The following is a 15147-nucleotide window of genomic DNA, read 5'->3' as shown; positions in this document are numbered from 1 at the left end:
GTGCATGTGTGCCCAGAAGTAGGCCGCACTGGTTTGTGCAGGCCTTCCTTATATCTGTGCTGTGCTGCTCTCATTGCAAATGATCTGAAAATCATAAAATAAACCTTGTTTAGTTAAATATTCTCATAGGTGACCTAGATGAACTTTTGGGGGATTAATGTGCAACTTATCCCAGGATGACTGAGGCAAATGTGTATATTATCCTTAGATTGGCGCCAAGCATTTTGGACAAACATGGCATTGCAAAACCATAAAGAGAGTCTTAAAGCTCTGGCTCCAAGAATACCTGGGGGAAGGGAAAAGAAACAAGAGACACATGAAGACATAGCTACCTTCTTGAACTGCTTGTAAATTATTTTGTTGACTTGATCCGATGGCTGTACTTTGCCAGCAAGCACTGAAGAAAGCATGTTACCAAGGGTAACCATACCCAATATCACTCTGAAAAGAAGAATATCCAAGCAACCCAAGTTAGAGAAGATTTTCTGTCAAAAGTGTTGTATGTTCTTTCTTCCCTCTCAGCTCAGTGTTTTAGACCAGCATTTTTCAAAAGCCCTCCTATTTTGAATTTGCAGTTTTAAAACAAATATCCTTGGGAGCAAACTACATGCCCCTGCACCTTTTTATTTTTATTTAAGATATTTAGAGTGGAGAAGTGGCAGAGGTGAAAGCCATTTCCTACTACAGAGAGCAGCCCTTCCCAAAATACACATTCAAAGCCAAAACCGCTGGGGAAGGTTGGCACATTCTTATTGTTCTTGTTAACTAATGAAACTGCTGAGTTACTTTTCCATCTCCAGAAGTCGAAGTGACTTGCTTTACGGTGCTGTCTTACAAAGCTTCATGCTTTTGAGCCCAAGCATTAAGTGACATCTGTGCAGCTCCTAGCACACTGGGGTGGGTGGCCTAGCTGCATTTTGGTAACACAGAAGACCCACTGCAATTGCTTGACATACTAGTACTGTTCCATACACTGACGCCCTTTCTACGGTGCTCTCCATTTTGCTTGTGTGGGACAGGGCAAACTTTTCTTTCAGTGCATTGCTGTTACAGCAGTGGAACCACATGACACCTGACACACTTTGCGGAGTCAACATCCTCCCTGAATTGCCACTTGTCCCCAGATGATCAGCCTTCCCCACTGGCCTCTTCCCTGCTTGGTGACTCAGATACAGGGGCAGTTAATCCTTCTATAGGTAATTTCCCAGAGATGACTGCGGCCCTCAAAGGTAATAAACTATATCATAATTTTAAGGGCAGATTTTGAAGGCATTTGCTGATGTCCTACAACAGGAAAGAAAATTCAGGCATTGCAAGATTTGGGCATTGCAGGCATCACTAATCAAGGGTCTGATGATACATTGAAGCTATTTCAGGAGGTTTTCTGTACTAGGATGATGAAGTGCAGGGGACATTCAAAGGGTGAGATCCTAGCAAACCACACAGCATGCACCAGGGGGTCGAAATGGTGGATTCTGTCAGAAAAAGAAGAAATGATGAGGAACACTGTGTGCTGCAAATACAAGCAGTGGTCCTTCAGAGACTGAGTTTGAGGAGAGGAAGGGAAAATATTAAGGTCTGCACATACCCAGATTCATCAACCACCGGTACCTGGTCAAACCCCTTCTCTCTGAGTATGGCAATGGTCTTTTCACAGGTGACACTTGGCAGTACTGTCAGGGGTGCAGAAAGCGATAATTCCTGAACTTTCAAGTTCCACCACCTAGGGAAAAAACAATAACAACTCTGTCCACAGATCATTTTATATTCAGCGACTGTGGGAAAAACTGTGCCTTGTACACTTTACAAAGGCCTGTTTTTCCAAGACGACTTTGTGATGGCAATTACTGCATTCAAGAGTAAATGCAGCAGTTCCCCCTTGGTCCCGTTAGTCCCAGGAGAGGTAATGTTGGGTATTCTGGCATGAGGCTTGTTTTTAGATTCGAGGCACATCTGGAACATCCACCACTTGCTCAGCAGAGGCCACATGCATCGCCGTCACACCACTGGTGACAGTGCAAATGTGGAGCTGTCCATCTTCCTGTTTTTGCCAGAAAAATATTGCAGAGCAGGAAGAAAGTTGTTAGTCTTTTTTAGGAAAGCTTCCCACATCGCCTATGTGTCTTTTATTACCTAACAAAGTTACAGGCAGCTGCCATTACAAATCTCTCAGAGAAGCTCTTTCCCTTTCCCAAATGCTGGTATGACTTAGTGATAGGCTCTGAATGCAAAGCCTTTCTTATGGGCTCAAGTCATCTTCCCACAAGTTTCTACTTCAATCAGGGGTTTTGCAGGGGAAAAAAACTACGTGCAAAGGTTAAAATGCTGACATGTCTGCACACACACCTAGGGCAAATCATTCCAATTTGTCTAGAGCTCACCCTTCTCTACATAACTTGGATTAGTTGTAAATAGTGGGGCCAAAAAACAGCTAAAAAGGTACAGCCTATGACAATTCTGCGTAAATCACACAGTTCTGTGCTTTTCGTTTTTAAAGTACCAAAAGTCTTTGTTCCTTTGGTTTTGACAGATTAAGACAGCTATTCCCTAGAACTAAAAAATAAGACTTGAATGATTCCAGCTGTACCCCTGGTCTTGACCCAACTGTGTGTAATGACAGTTCAAAGAAAATATCTCTCTCCAGAAACCAGGAAGGGTCAGTCTGGACCAACAGGTTCTAACACAGGTGTACCTGGGGGACCGGAATCAAACTCTGCTGGTTCGCTGACTTTCTCAAAATAACACATAAGTCTCATAAACTGTTGTTCCCTCTCCATGCATAAAGCACTACCACAATGTAGAGGGAAAACATATTGTGCAAGAAAAGGAAACAAGGTATGTACCCATCCCTCCCCCACCGATGGCTTGCATATTGATTTCACACACACACAGGTGCATGGTACCCATGCTGCTCCAATAACCCCTTAAGTAAAACTAAAGCTAGTATTTGTTTGTTTGTTTGTTTAATTTAAAACATTTATATGCCATCCTTTATGACAATTGTCTCAGGATGGCTTACAATGAATAAAAGCAATCAATAAAACAATACAATAAAATAATATATAACCAATAAAATAAACCAAGGCAACTGTAAACTATTAAAATTACTAAGTTTTAAAATGATGTTTAAATAAAAAGGTTTTAACCTGGCGCCAGAAAGAATACAGGCTTGGTGCCAGGCAAGCAGCCAAACAAAACACTAAGGCAGCCTTCCTGAACCTGAGCCTTCCCCAGCCTCTTTCACTGCTGGCTGTATGCGACTGGTACTTCAAAGCACCTGGAAAGTACCAGACTGGGGAAAGCTGCATTAAGGAGACATATATGCATACTTACGATTGATACAGAAGGAGATGCTTAGGAAGGGAAACTCATCTTAAGAGCAGAAACTCTTTCCAAGCATGACCTCATAGACATGTTAAAAAGTTAACTAGACTAGACTATAGGCACCAAAAAATAAAAATAAAAATGGACAGGTGACTTCTTCACAAGCTCATCTGACTATGCCTTGACAGACACTTTCACCTCTCACCAAGGCTTGTGAATGATGTCATCCTCCTCTGTCATGAAGCCTTTTTGATTCATCCATTTGTCACTCAAAAATTTGGACCTGGAAATCGTGAAAATATATCACAAAAATCAATTAGTCACACTTATCTTAAAGGTAAATAAGTTATACAGTATAATGTGGCATGAATCTGTTATAGCTTAGAAGTGGGATAAAAAGCCATTATTTTAAGTGTTAGACAAGTTCACACAAGAAAGCAATGAATTGGGGTCCCCGCCAGGCCTCACCCCTTCATCCATCTGTGGTATAGTCTGCAGCTCTGTGGGGGATCAGCTACTTCCCAGCAACACTGTATTGTCCTAGTTGGACATTCCACCTGTGAAAGTGGGGGTGGGAAGGAAGTGTGGGGCTTCAGAGAATGCTGGGAAAAGAGGCACTAGGCCAGGGTAGTTGAACCTCCTTCTCCCCAAGGCCTGAATTCCATTCTGGAGAAGCTCTTGAGGAGCCACAGGGCCAAAGGCCAAGGGATTGGGCCCCAAATGCCAGCTTATTTTAGCTTCCAGCTCTTCCTGGCAGTGACTAAGGCTCGGGGGAGAAGCACTTCAGCCTTTTTGCAACAGGGAAAAAGAGTGTGCAAATGCTGGGAAAAACACCAAAATGATCGGGGCTGCAGGGGGTTATGGCCAGGGAAAGGGAAACCCCAGAGAGCCGGAAGAGGAGGTGAAATCTTGGCCCAACTGTGCAACTGAAAAGTGGCAGCCACTCAGAGCAAGTAAGGGCGCTTCAGCTATTTGGCTGGTATAAAAAATAAATAAGAGGTGGGAAGGCAGCATCCGTGAGTGAGGAAGCTAAGGCTTCATGGGCATAGCAAACCTAACCTGCCCTCCTCCGAATTTAAAAATATAGAACAATCTAGATCGTGCCCTTTTGATGCTTGTATAGCATCCAGGGTAGAAAACCATGATTAGAACCAATGCTATAATGCCATAACATTCCAAAAGAGAAAAAAAGAAATGTGAGCCAAGATACAGCATGTAAGATACGCACTGGAAAAGCTCATTCATCTGATTAATAAGGATTTTGCCATACCGTAAAACACTGCAACAGAGGGTGCTAACCAAGCTTTCTGGGACAAAGAGTTCCACAGTTTAACTGAGGCCACATGGAAGTCCCTTTGTGTGATCTCCATCCATTGCCCTCTCCTGCACAGGGCGGCTGGGGCACAGGGATGTGTGTGTGGACAGACCAGTCCTGGAAGAGGCAATCCCTAAGGTATCCTCCAACTCATCAAGAATTATTTCCAGGAATAAATTAAGCAAACTTTTAAGAATCCTTCAGATAATAGGCACCTATCAATTTTTATTAAAAATACTATTGATGCTGTTTTAAATGTTGCGTTATACACAGCAGGCAAGAATACACCAAAATATAACAAAATTATCCCCGTGTTCTGGTGAGAATAGGTGCTAAAAGTTTGACCGGGTTTCTTTGCACAAGTTAGGGGGAGATCCTGTGGTCCCTGAGAGAGCACCCCAGGGTTCCTCCTGAAGTCATCAGCACTTCAACTTTGGGTGGTGGACTCCAGAATCTGATCCCATTCCCTTACCACCTTGTAGCTGCCACAGAAAGGACAGCTTTGTCTGCTTTCTCAGGCTTCACAAGGGGAAGATCTGGTAGAACCCAACAGAGGTAGAAAAGGGCATTCCTGTGGGCAGTGGGCTGCTGTGGGCTGCCCAGATGCCTGTCGGGGCGGCGGGGGGGGGGGGGATTAAAAGGACAGTGATAGGCAAACATTCCCTCTGTTGCTTCTCCCCTTCTGGCAGGACCCAGGATACCGAGAGGCCCAGCACCAAGTGTGTGGCATCAACTGTGCAACTGGGACCTCCAAGCACCAGTGTCTGGTTGAAAGAGAGAGGATGTTACTTACATGTAGTTCCGGACAGAATCAGGAAGGAGGACAACACAGCGCTGGCCTTCCTTCAGCTGTTTTGCAGCCTTCACAGCAACAGACATGGCACTCCCCGAACTGCCACCTGCCAAAACCACACAGAGCCCATTTTGGAAATGGAGATGTGGCCTAATGCGAGTTGCTATCCCTGTCACTGGACCTTAGAAGGGCTTGCTCATGCTTTGCAATGTCTCTTTGAAAATTAAAGGTGGCAAATATTGTTTAATGGTGTAATGGCATCATGTGAAATTATATTAAAAAGGCAGATAATGAGCTCCTTGGAGGCAAATTTCTCCAGCTTTGTTTTTTGCCTTTCCTGTTCAAGATCCCCCCCTTTCCTACTGCCCTATATAACTAAAATTGAGATGTGTATCATTAGGAACCACAGGCGAGAGCAGAGCCAAAGTGAACAGGGAAAATAGACAGTGCAAGTATTTCTTCAGCTTTCCTGGTGAGAGGGGCTTGGCATTCTGCAAAGACCTGTGTACGGCAGCAGGAACCCACCCCCTGCTGAGAGCACGGGGCAGTGCAGTGCCTGAACTGGGTTCCACTGCTGCAGCTGCCTGTTCCGGCTGTTGAAACCAGGAAGCCACTACAGGCACAGGGATGGTGGGGGTTCATGGAACAGCAACATTATCATCCAATGTCTGGACCTGCCCCTTAGGGCAGTTCAGATACTATTTGTGACCACTTCCTTCTCTCATTCACGTATTCCTCTGCTATAAATCTGTGATTTACAGATTTCAGCCACGGGAACTACTTCAATTTGCTTTTGGCCCATTGGCCAGATTACCTTCCTGCTGGATCATGCTGAGAAGTCAGATAAGGCCAAGTAGGTCTAGTCCTTCCCATCCCATGATTATTATTATTATTTTTCCTTATACAGAGGAAAGAACTTGACTGGAGATCACTTCAAATGAGTTGGGTTTGTTCTTCTAACACCACTAATGTCCCAAATTCCTCTCTTGGGAGGAAAGGCAAGTCACACAAAAAGAAACCCCTTTCAATTATCTTTGATCTAATATAACATGGGGATGCCTCTTCCTCAGCTGCCAGGGCTTGAAGGAGGCCCAACCCTCCACAGGCCACACTGGACTCCTCCACAGACCAGTTCTGTCACATGGGACAAAGGTTGCTTCCTCCTGCTGTAATAAGTATATAGACCGTTGCCAAAGCTGACATGGGTTCATGAGCTCCAGGCTCACTTTTTGCACGATACTGGGATGACCACGGGAACAACAACAACACCCACTATTTTCATTCTTTCTCTCATCAGTGCCATCACCGAGACTATCCAGTTCTCCGTATTATAAGCCACACTTCGAAAGCACTCTTCTGACTGTACTTACCACACAACAGTCCTTCTTCTCTGATTAACATCCGTGCAAAGGCAAAAGATTCCTCATCATTACACTTATACCATTTGTCCACAAGCTAGAAGAAAGTGGGGAGCAAGGGAGAGAAAAACGGTACGATACTTTAAACTTTTTCTTGACTTAGATCTATATTGATCCTAAGTGGAAAGAAATAGATTCTAGTAGCATTACATCCAACATCACATATTTGGGGAAAGACACTTCAGAGTGACTTAAAGAACACCATCTTCAATGCTTATGAACACACAACAGATTTAGGCTGTTGTCTGGAGTGGGAAACCAAATTTGCCAAAGGTCCCCACCTGAAAATCATGACACGCCAACAAGAAACATTAGTGGTGAAGGAAACGCTGTAAGCTTTAGAGTGAAAGGCATGGCATGTGGGTGCTAAGACTGAAGGAGCCTGAATTACCGATCTGTCCAGAACTGTAGGAATGAAATCGTATCCGATCCCTTCTACTTCGTAAGTGGTCTTGTCTGATGCATTTAGTTCTTCAGGCTCTGCAAGGATAGATCCTTCGGGGTCAACGCCTATAATCTACAAAACAGTTAGAAGGCTGAGGCTGTGTCCTGGTTTTTAAAACACAGCTATCAAAATGGCACATCACAACAAGGCTTTCCTTTTTTTAAAGTCAGGACAACTTTCACATAAAATTAAGCAGAATTGATATCAAAAAGGGACTTTAAAAAATTTTAAGATCAATGAACAAAGGGAAACCAGACACAAAATGTATGTAGCGTATGTAGTATGCAATGAAGCCCTAGTTACTTTCTCTTAAACAAAAGAAAAAGCAACATTGGGAAGATGTGGTTTTGGGAAGAAAACTGGTGTGTGTGTGTGTGTGTGTGTGTGTGTGTGTGTGTAGGGGGTGGGGTTAACCCTTCCCCAGGCAGGTCCCTCTGCTCATAATTGTTCCCCACTTGCTTCTTCTCCCTCGTGGGCTTCCATCTGCTTGTTTACCTTTAACAAATGCACATTTGAAATCCAGTGGATGAAAAAGCAGCTTGTATCAGTGGGCAATTTTGAACAGCAAAACAAGCCATGGGAAAAGGATTAAACATGATCAATATAAGGTGCAATCCTATCCCTGTTTAGAGAGAGAAAGTCACCTCTGTGACCACCTAGTTGAGACATTCTGCTTGTCCCATGAAAGTGCATGCAGCCAAAATGGTTTGCATGGAAAAGGGGACCTGTTAGTTAAAGCTGCCACTGCAGAGTTCGTGGTAGTGCCTAACCTGTAATACGGAACACACTGCAATAATGATTTTAAAGAGTCCTGAAATCCCACAGGGATAGCTAAGCAGCGACCAAGATGCCCTAGTCTGGGACTTACTTTGCATTCAGGGCATTTCTCCTTTATTTTTCGGGCAATGCCAGTGATGGTGCCCCCTGTGCCAGCTCCAGCCACAACCATGTCTACCTTACCTGTCCAAAAAAAAAAAAAAAAAAACCAACGTTGAAACAGTTTACAAGACACACATCAGAATGAATGGTTAGTGATATCGGTTTCCATCTTACTGAATGGTTCAAGATTGCTGCCTTGTGAATTAAGCAGAACTAAAATAGGGAAATAGTGTAATATGGATTTTTATATGCCACCTCCTCTCCATGTCACAAGATTGATACCTATCATTCTTACAGAAGCTAGATTCATGGATATCTTCATCTTGTTTTCATGGACTGATCAATGGATGGCTTCTCGGGGAGCCTTTTTGACCAAGGAATGGATGAATATAAACAGATGCATACGGTTAGGGGAGGCCATAGGAGTTTTTATCTGGAAAGCCATAGCATCCTTTGGAGTCCCAAGATCACAGGATCATAGAGGGACTCCAAAGGCAGAGTGTGGAAAGAACCATAATGAGAGGTGGGAAGGGCATGCTGGGAAGGAAGACAGGGATGAGGAGCTATGTCAGTTCCAATTGGCACCCAAGCCTGCCTGCCTCCCTCCCTGGGGTTAAATCTAGATGGCTAAAACCAGTCGCTCGAGAAAATGCAGGGCATACGGCAGGGGAGGGGTGGAAACCGATGCCTCCATGCCTCACTCCTGTCCCTGCATGCTCACCAGCCTCCAAGTTCAGAAGCTTATGTGCCAGAGGATCAGTCCCTTGGTTTCTTCATTGCCTGCTTCAAAGCCTGTACTTCACCAGCCTATGGGGCTTCATAAGGACTGCAAGCTTCCGCATACTAGATATAAGGTGCTGTGTACCAGACGTCCCACTCTTCCAATGCCTGAACATCACCCAAGCTGGCTTGTATCGATGACAACGTAGATCTGGCTCCCGTGCATATTCAGGTGGCAAAGAAAGCAAACTGAAAGCACCTCCCCCCCGCTCCCTGCCTTACATTCTGCCTGCTGCCCAGCTACTGAAGGCACAGGAAGCTAAACATCACCCTCTCCTACCTTTTCTTCGGTAGCTCTATGATCATTGCTTTATCTAAATTGCAATTCTGTATTACAAATACGTCATCAAACACGTTTCAAACAGAGGTACTAGCAACTTAAACCAGCATTCGAGATTTAGGCCATGATCTTTTGCCCAAGGATGAGTAAGGGTTACTTTTCCACCCAGCATATGCGAAAGAAAGAAGGTTGCCTTAAAAACACTGCTATGTGGGAGCACCCTCTGCTGGCTCCGAGGTAGCAAATAAAAATATAAAGCGGCTAATCGCCAAGTTCATGAGTGCTGAAGGCCCAACTTGTTAAACATTACCAAGAATACATGGCCCATGTTTGCTCTCCAAATCTCCCTGGTAATGGTTAAAGAAGAGCCTTTTCATAGCCTGCTGTTTGCAAGAAACTCTTTAGTGTGGGGGCATCACATCACACTCCTCCTTTAAGTAAACATTGCCAGGGTAATGCAGGAGAAGATGCAGTGGCAGCAGCCGAGTGCTCTTCGCAATGTGTCTTTCAGTTGCCAGATAGTGATCACTTGGAGAAAAGCAGATCTGAGTTGTCATTCGATAGCTAAAGAAGAGTGGCAGTGTATTTACTCAAATATCTAGCTTTCCCTGCTTTGACTCTTTAGGGCCTGTAAAGATAAATACAATCAAAATCCAAAATCAAGCTTTCCAAATGCAGATGGACATATATGCCTCTCACATATGTCTCTTTTCTCCAATGTATTGTGCATGGTGCAACTGCTAAGCTGTGATGTGTTAAAGCAACCCTCAGCCAGTGGCCAGAACAAACTTTTCTTGCCTGAATAAACTTGCCACAATACTGGAAAACACCTCATGCATCAAAAATCACTCTAGAATGCTATGGTACAAGCAGTGGACTGTTACAGCCACATCCTTTCAATCTTTCTCAGAATTGCCCATTTCTGCAAGCCCGCCAGATAAACAACATACCCTCACACTGTTGTAGGATTTCCTCGGCCGTTGTGTCATAGTGGGCCAGGGGATTGCTGGCATTACGGTACTGTGTGGGAAAAGGAAACGTATGAAGCAAATCAAACAAATATGCTTGCAAGTTTCTGCAGAGAGTCAGACTGACACACAGTGATGCTAATGTTATTCTGTCTTTGGTTTTCAGTGGCTATTTTTGTGGACTGTGCTGTCTACTTCTGGGGGCAGTATCAGATTGGCAAGACCAAAGGTGAAGGATTTTTCAGCAGTGGCCCTGCGCCTCTTGATTCAGCTTCCACAGGGGACTCAACAGTCCTCTTCTTTGCAGGTCTCTAGGGCTTCCTTGAAAATCTGCTGAGCTTGTTGGCTTTCCTTTGAACTGTATTTTTGAGCTACTGGCCTATTGTTACTTGTTGGCAGTCACTGCTTTTTACTCTTTTATGGTATCATCCCTTTTATTATTTATGCCACCTCAAGAGGGGCACTACCCTGAAATACGGCCTAAAATAATATAATATATACCCATTTTTGATCCTTTATTTGCATTACTTGTATGCCTTTTTTCTTTGTATTTTATTGCAGTTCGATTGAATTTTATTATGTTCTCCTGTATCTGTATTCTTGCCATGAGCTGCTTTGAGCACCATTTACTGGAAAGACAGGAGTGCAAATTAAATAATAATATAACTCCAAATTATGTTGTCACACATTATTTAGTAGAATATGAGGTATTTCTTTGCCATGGTACTATTATGATTTCAGCATCACTTAACCAGCGACCACTCCGAAGGCAGGTTTATCCAGATCATACAATATAACTTTTAGTATAAAAGAGCAGTTGCCAGATAGCTTCTCATGCATGCCAGTATTTGCTCCTTTCTAGGGATTAAGACATCACATGCAGAGTATAGTCCACAGGAAGTTATTGCTGGAATCAAAGGCACAAGTGAATCCCAGCTAACATGGCCGGAGGGTTCAGCTATCTTCCTATCAGCTAAAGGAACTGCACACAAAGAGTTGGGGGGCATCAGCTGACAGCAAACGTCAATCATGGGTTCGTATCCAAGTCAACCAAGCAAGCACTGCTTCCTCAGATTAAGTAGCTTTCACATTCACTTTCTTATGTAGAAATAAGAGGCCTTCAGAGAGTTTCTGGGAGGATGAACAAAAACACTACCTCATCTGGAACTCAGTCATCTCAAATCCTCTGTGGCAGGTACCTTACCTGATCCAATATGTGGGAGTTGGGGATTTCATTTTTCAGTCTCCATGCGACCCCAACATGAGATTCTGGAGAGTCAAATCTAGCAGTAGTTGGTGTCCTCACAATTTCAGCCCCAAGGGCACGCAGTACATCTACCTGATTTAAGAAATCAGCAAAATGTATCTCAGTACTTAGACAACTGGGAAATGAATGCTTGGCTGCAGCGCTTAGCTGCAGTACTGTGTACAACAGATATTATTCTGGATGAGCTATTTTAATCACAGTTAGAAAACTGAGTGCATGAGCTTCAGATGACAAGCTAACTTCGCTTTAAATGCACATGTCAAACATTTTGTTATCTTACTAATATAGCTAGTTAAATATGATTCCCTACTGCAGCCTTTTCCAACCTGGCAGCCTCCAGAAGTCTTGGACTTCAGTGTCCACCAGCCCCAGCCAAGCTGGCCAGTGGAGATTGTTGCCCAGAGCACCAGAGAGGACCGGCTTGAGGAAAGGTCCTCTCTGAATCAGCTGCACTGCTGGCTTGCAATACCCCCATGACCCATTGCACCAAGTGTGGTTCCTTTGGCATCTGCAGTGAGCAGCAGCTCTGACCTTCTCCATGCTCATTTTCTCTGGCATCACGATGATACAGCGGTAGCCTTTTACTGCAGCTGCCAGGGCCAGCCCAATTCCTGGAACCAAGAAAAATATTTCACTAAAAATACCCACATGCACAGAGGTTATCTTTCAAGACTCTTTACTTGGAACACCACAAGAAGCTGGGCAAGTCCTCTTTCTAGATTGTGCCTTCAACACAGCCTTCAGCAAGTAGACAATCAAATGTTATGGCTGGTATAAACCTAAAGAATCTTCCCAAGGAGATTCACCTGGCTCTTTCCTTGTATACTTTTTGGTGCCATGCAACAACCTTCTTTTTAAAAAAATATTTTAATAGCTAATGCCACATAACCTTCTGTTTTGTATTTTTGTCCGTATTTTATTGACACTGTATTTTAATATGTTGTAGTTGTCTTTACTGTGTTTTATCCTGTGATTGTGAGCCACCCAACTGCAGCACACAGCAATTGTGCTATGGCACAATTGGGTGGCATACAAATGCTTTAAATAAATAAATACTGATTCATTATAACTCAGCAGTGTCTACAGCAGCCTCCCCTAGTGTGGTACCCTTGGTCTACTACACCCAAGCATCAGTCCAGCTTGGATTTTTATATTTAATGGGGGTGGTTGTTGCCTTAGTTTTATAATGAGCATAATTGCCTGATTGTGAGTCACCTAGAGCTGCTATGGCACAATAGATGGCATACACAAGTTTTAAATAAATAGATAAACCAAAATATCCCCCCTTAGGTCTATACCAACTGTAACATTTCGTTGTCTACTCACTGAAGGCTATGTTGAAGCACAATTTAGAAAGAGGACTGGAAATTAGTCAAGGGTGGAAGCAACGGCAGGGGATAATGCCTAAAAAAAATAACTCCAGTCAGCAAATTATCTCTGACAGTGTTTCTCACTCAAGTTTTGTAAGCATAAAAAAGCTGCATCACTTGCGTTTGCAACACAGCCATTATTTTTATTATCCCACTCATTTCACTGGGGGAGAGTTAAGCACATACTTAACAGAATTTTACCATCAAGATGCTTTTGTTTTGGGAGGAAAAGTGAATGAGCTGTTCAGCAGTCGTGACCCAATTTCTATGCCCACTCCTCTGATTTCATCACTCAGTCTGCCCTCAATCCAAAACACCCATACCTGTATTTCCTGAAGTTGGCTCAATAATAGTATCTCCAGGTTTCAAGACCCCATCCCTTTCAGCATCTTCCACCATCCTTAAGCTGATTCGGTCTTTTACACTCCCTCCAGCATTAAAAAATTCACATTTTGCCACTAGAAACCAGAAAGACTACATTAAGCAAGAAAATTTCCAGTCAATCCAAAAAGAAAGAACTTCAGCTTTGAGTGAATGGATTGGGAACATCATTTAAAACTAGTAGTATTAAAAAAGGACTATCTGGCCCATTTTATCATATTCTAAACACAAAGAGGGAGAGGTAACCATATAAGAAAACTAAAGGCTTTTGATAGATCAGCTTTGAAGTCAGCTCAGGATCAGCCAAATACTGTCTTGTTTTGTTAAACTTGCAAGTTATTTTATAGACAAGTACTGGACTATGATAAAAATTTCTTCTTTTATTTCTTTACCTCAAACATGCACAAACTATTAAGGGACAAATGTGTCAAATTTGACCTTAAACACATTCTATTTTCCAAGGATATGCTGGTCCCAATTCGATTTCACACTGAATTGTGAATTCAGGGTTATTTAGTCTGCATTCTTAAAAATCTGCATTTTCTTCAAATTTACACTTTTTGTGCATACATTTGCAAATGTACATATTTCCCCATTAAATAAAGTGCACACATGTGTGGGTGCATACACATGCGTGCTTCATAATATATACTTTTGTTTTTGCAAAGTGCATCACAAACTTTGAAAATGGACAGATTTCAGCAGCAAGCTGGGTTCTGGTTCTTGTTTAGGTTTGGGAAATGTGGATTTGGTAAATCCACATTAAAAAGTGAACCAAACACAGGCCACCAACTATTCGGTGTTACACTCATAATTTCTGCAATTTCTTTAGCTCTCTTCCCCATGAATAAGGGACAGCTCAACCTTTTAAAATCTGGCTGGAAATACTCAGGCTGTAGGCTAGAGTCCACTGCCTGCCAGTTCCCAATCACTGCACTTAAGATGGGGCAAAGGTATGCAAAGCAACTGAACAGGTGGCTGCAGGGAAGTAAGCAAAAGGAAGAAAAGGAAGTAAATAAAAAGTAGTAAAAAACAGGTGCTAGCCAAACCTTGGCTGAATTGGCCCTTCTTAATCATAGGCCCTCCTTAGCAATAGTATGGATAGTTACTAAGCAAATGTATGCATTAACAGCACCAGCTAACTCCAAATTACTCACAGAGTTCACATTTAAGCCCAGATTGTTTTCCAATCTTGTTGATTCGCACCATGGGAGTGTCACCGATTTTCTTGAGGATGTCTGGCATAATATTTGGAACTTCTGATCTAAACCAGAAGATGGGGAAACAAATAACAGGGTATAAGTAACACTTCTTAATCCCCATACTTACTTACCACTATCCAAATAAAAACTGTAAAACTTCAAACTGAATTAGTGCTCTGGATAGTAAGTATAACATAACCCAAGCAGACCCTGCCTCAATGAATGGTTCGATTAAATGTTCACTCACGGTGTAACATGATGATGATGATGGGGTGACTCAGATGGAGGTTTTCCAAGCTCCCAAGTACACCTGCTTGGGGTGTCAGGTCTGATCCATTTCCTCTCCTTCTCAGGGCTGGTGCATGGCTCCTTCTCCAGGCCCCCATTGGTTATGCAACTGGCTGAGATGTGAGAGCAAGAGAGTGTATTCATTTCAGCCTCTGCAGGAAGTGATGGCATTATGTCCTGAGGGAGAAAAAAATATGAGAGAGAGAGAGACAGCAGGGGGGAGAGATCAATCTTAATCTGGATCCAAGTTTGTAAAAGATCATCCTTGGCTAAATGCAAAATCGCACATGTGTATTAGCAATCTCCCCACACATACACCCAAAACCAAACCAAACCCATTAACCTCTGCAAAAAAAGTTATTTACATTTTACTTGATATTTTCAAATTACCCAGCATTTTGAAAGCTAAGCGACAAAGAAGAACAATTTCAGCATTT

The 15147-nt window shown here is 43.0% G+C and overlaps 1 protein-coding gene across 7 annotated transcripts in view; it reads right to left on the bottom strand.

The window, feature by feature from the left end:
* Positions 1–15147, bottom strand: part of LOC123029065 (cystathionine beta-synthase-like protein) — a 38399-nt gene that overhangs the window by 6154 nt on the left and 17098 nt on the right. For 6 of the 7 annotated variants that reach the window (XM_044441568.1, XM_044441567.1, XM_044441569.1 and 3 more), the window contains 13 exons: positions 14670–14887; positions 14378–14484; positions 13163–13297; positions 12001–12080; positions 11407–11541; positions 10185–10254; positions 8164–8255; positions 7242–7367; positions 6803–6887; positions 5433–5538; positions 3530–3607; positions 1589–1723; positions 333–441 (listed from right to left, as the gene is read on the bottom strand). In XM_044441568.1, the coding sequence (XP_044297503.1) occupies positions 333–441; positions 1589–1723; positions 3530–3607; positions 5433–5538; positions 6803–6887; positions 7242–7367; positions 8164–8255; positions 10185–10254; positions 11407–11541; positions 12001–12080; positions 13163–13297; positions 14378–14484; positions 14670–14887 (1476 nt within the window). The remainder of the gene's footprint in view (positions 1–332; positions 442–1588; positions 1724–3529; positions 3608–5432; positions 5539–6802; positions 6888–7241; positions 7368–8163; positions 8256–10184; positions 10255–11406; positions 11542–12000; positions 12081–13162; positions 13298–14377; positions 14485–14669; positions 14888–15147) is intronic. The other variant, XR_006415834.1, reaches the window with a different exon arrangement.

Source organism: Varanus komodoensis, unplaced genomic scaffold (assembly GCF_004798865.1).
Source record: "Varanus komodoensis strain SLA01 unplaced genomic scaffold, ASM479886v1 scaffold4, whole genome shotgun sequence".
Classification (NCBI taxonomy): domain Eukaryota; kingdom Metazoa; phylum Chordata; class Lepidosauria; order Squamata; family Varanidae; genus Varanus; species Varanus komodoensis.
This window is presented reverse-complemented; position numbering and strand designations above follow the sequence as displayed.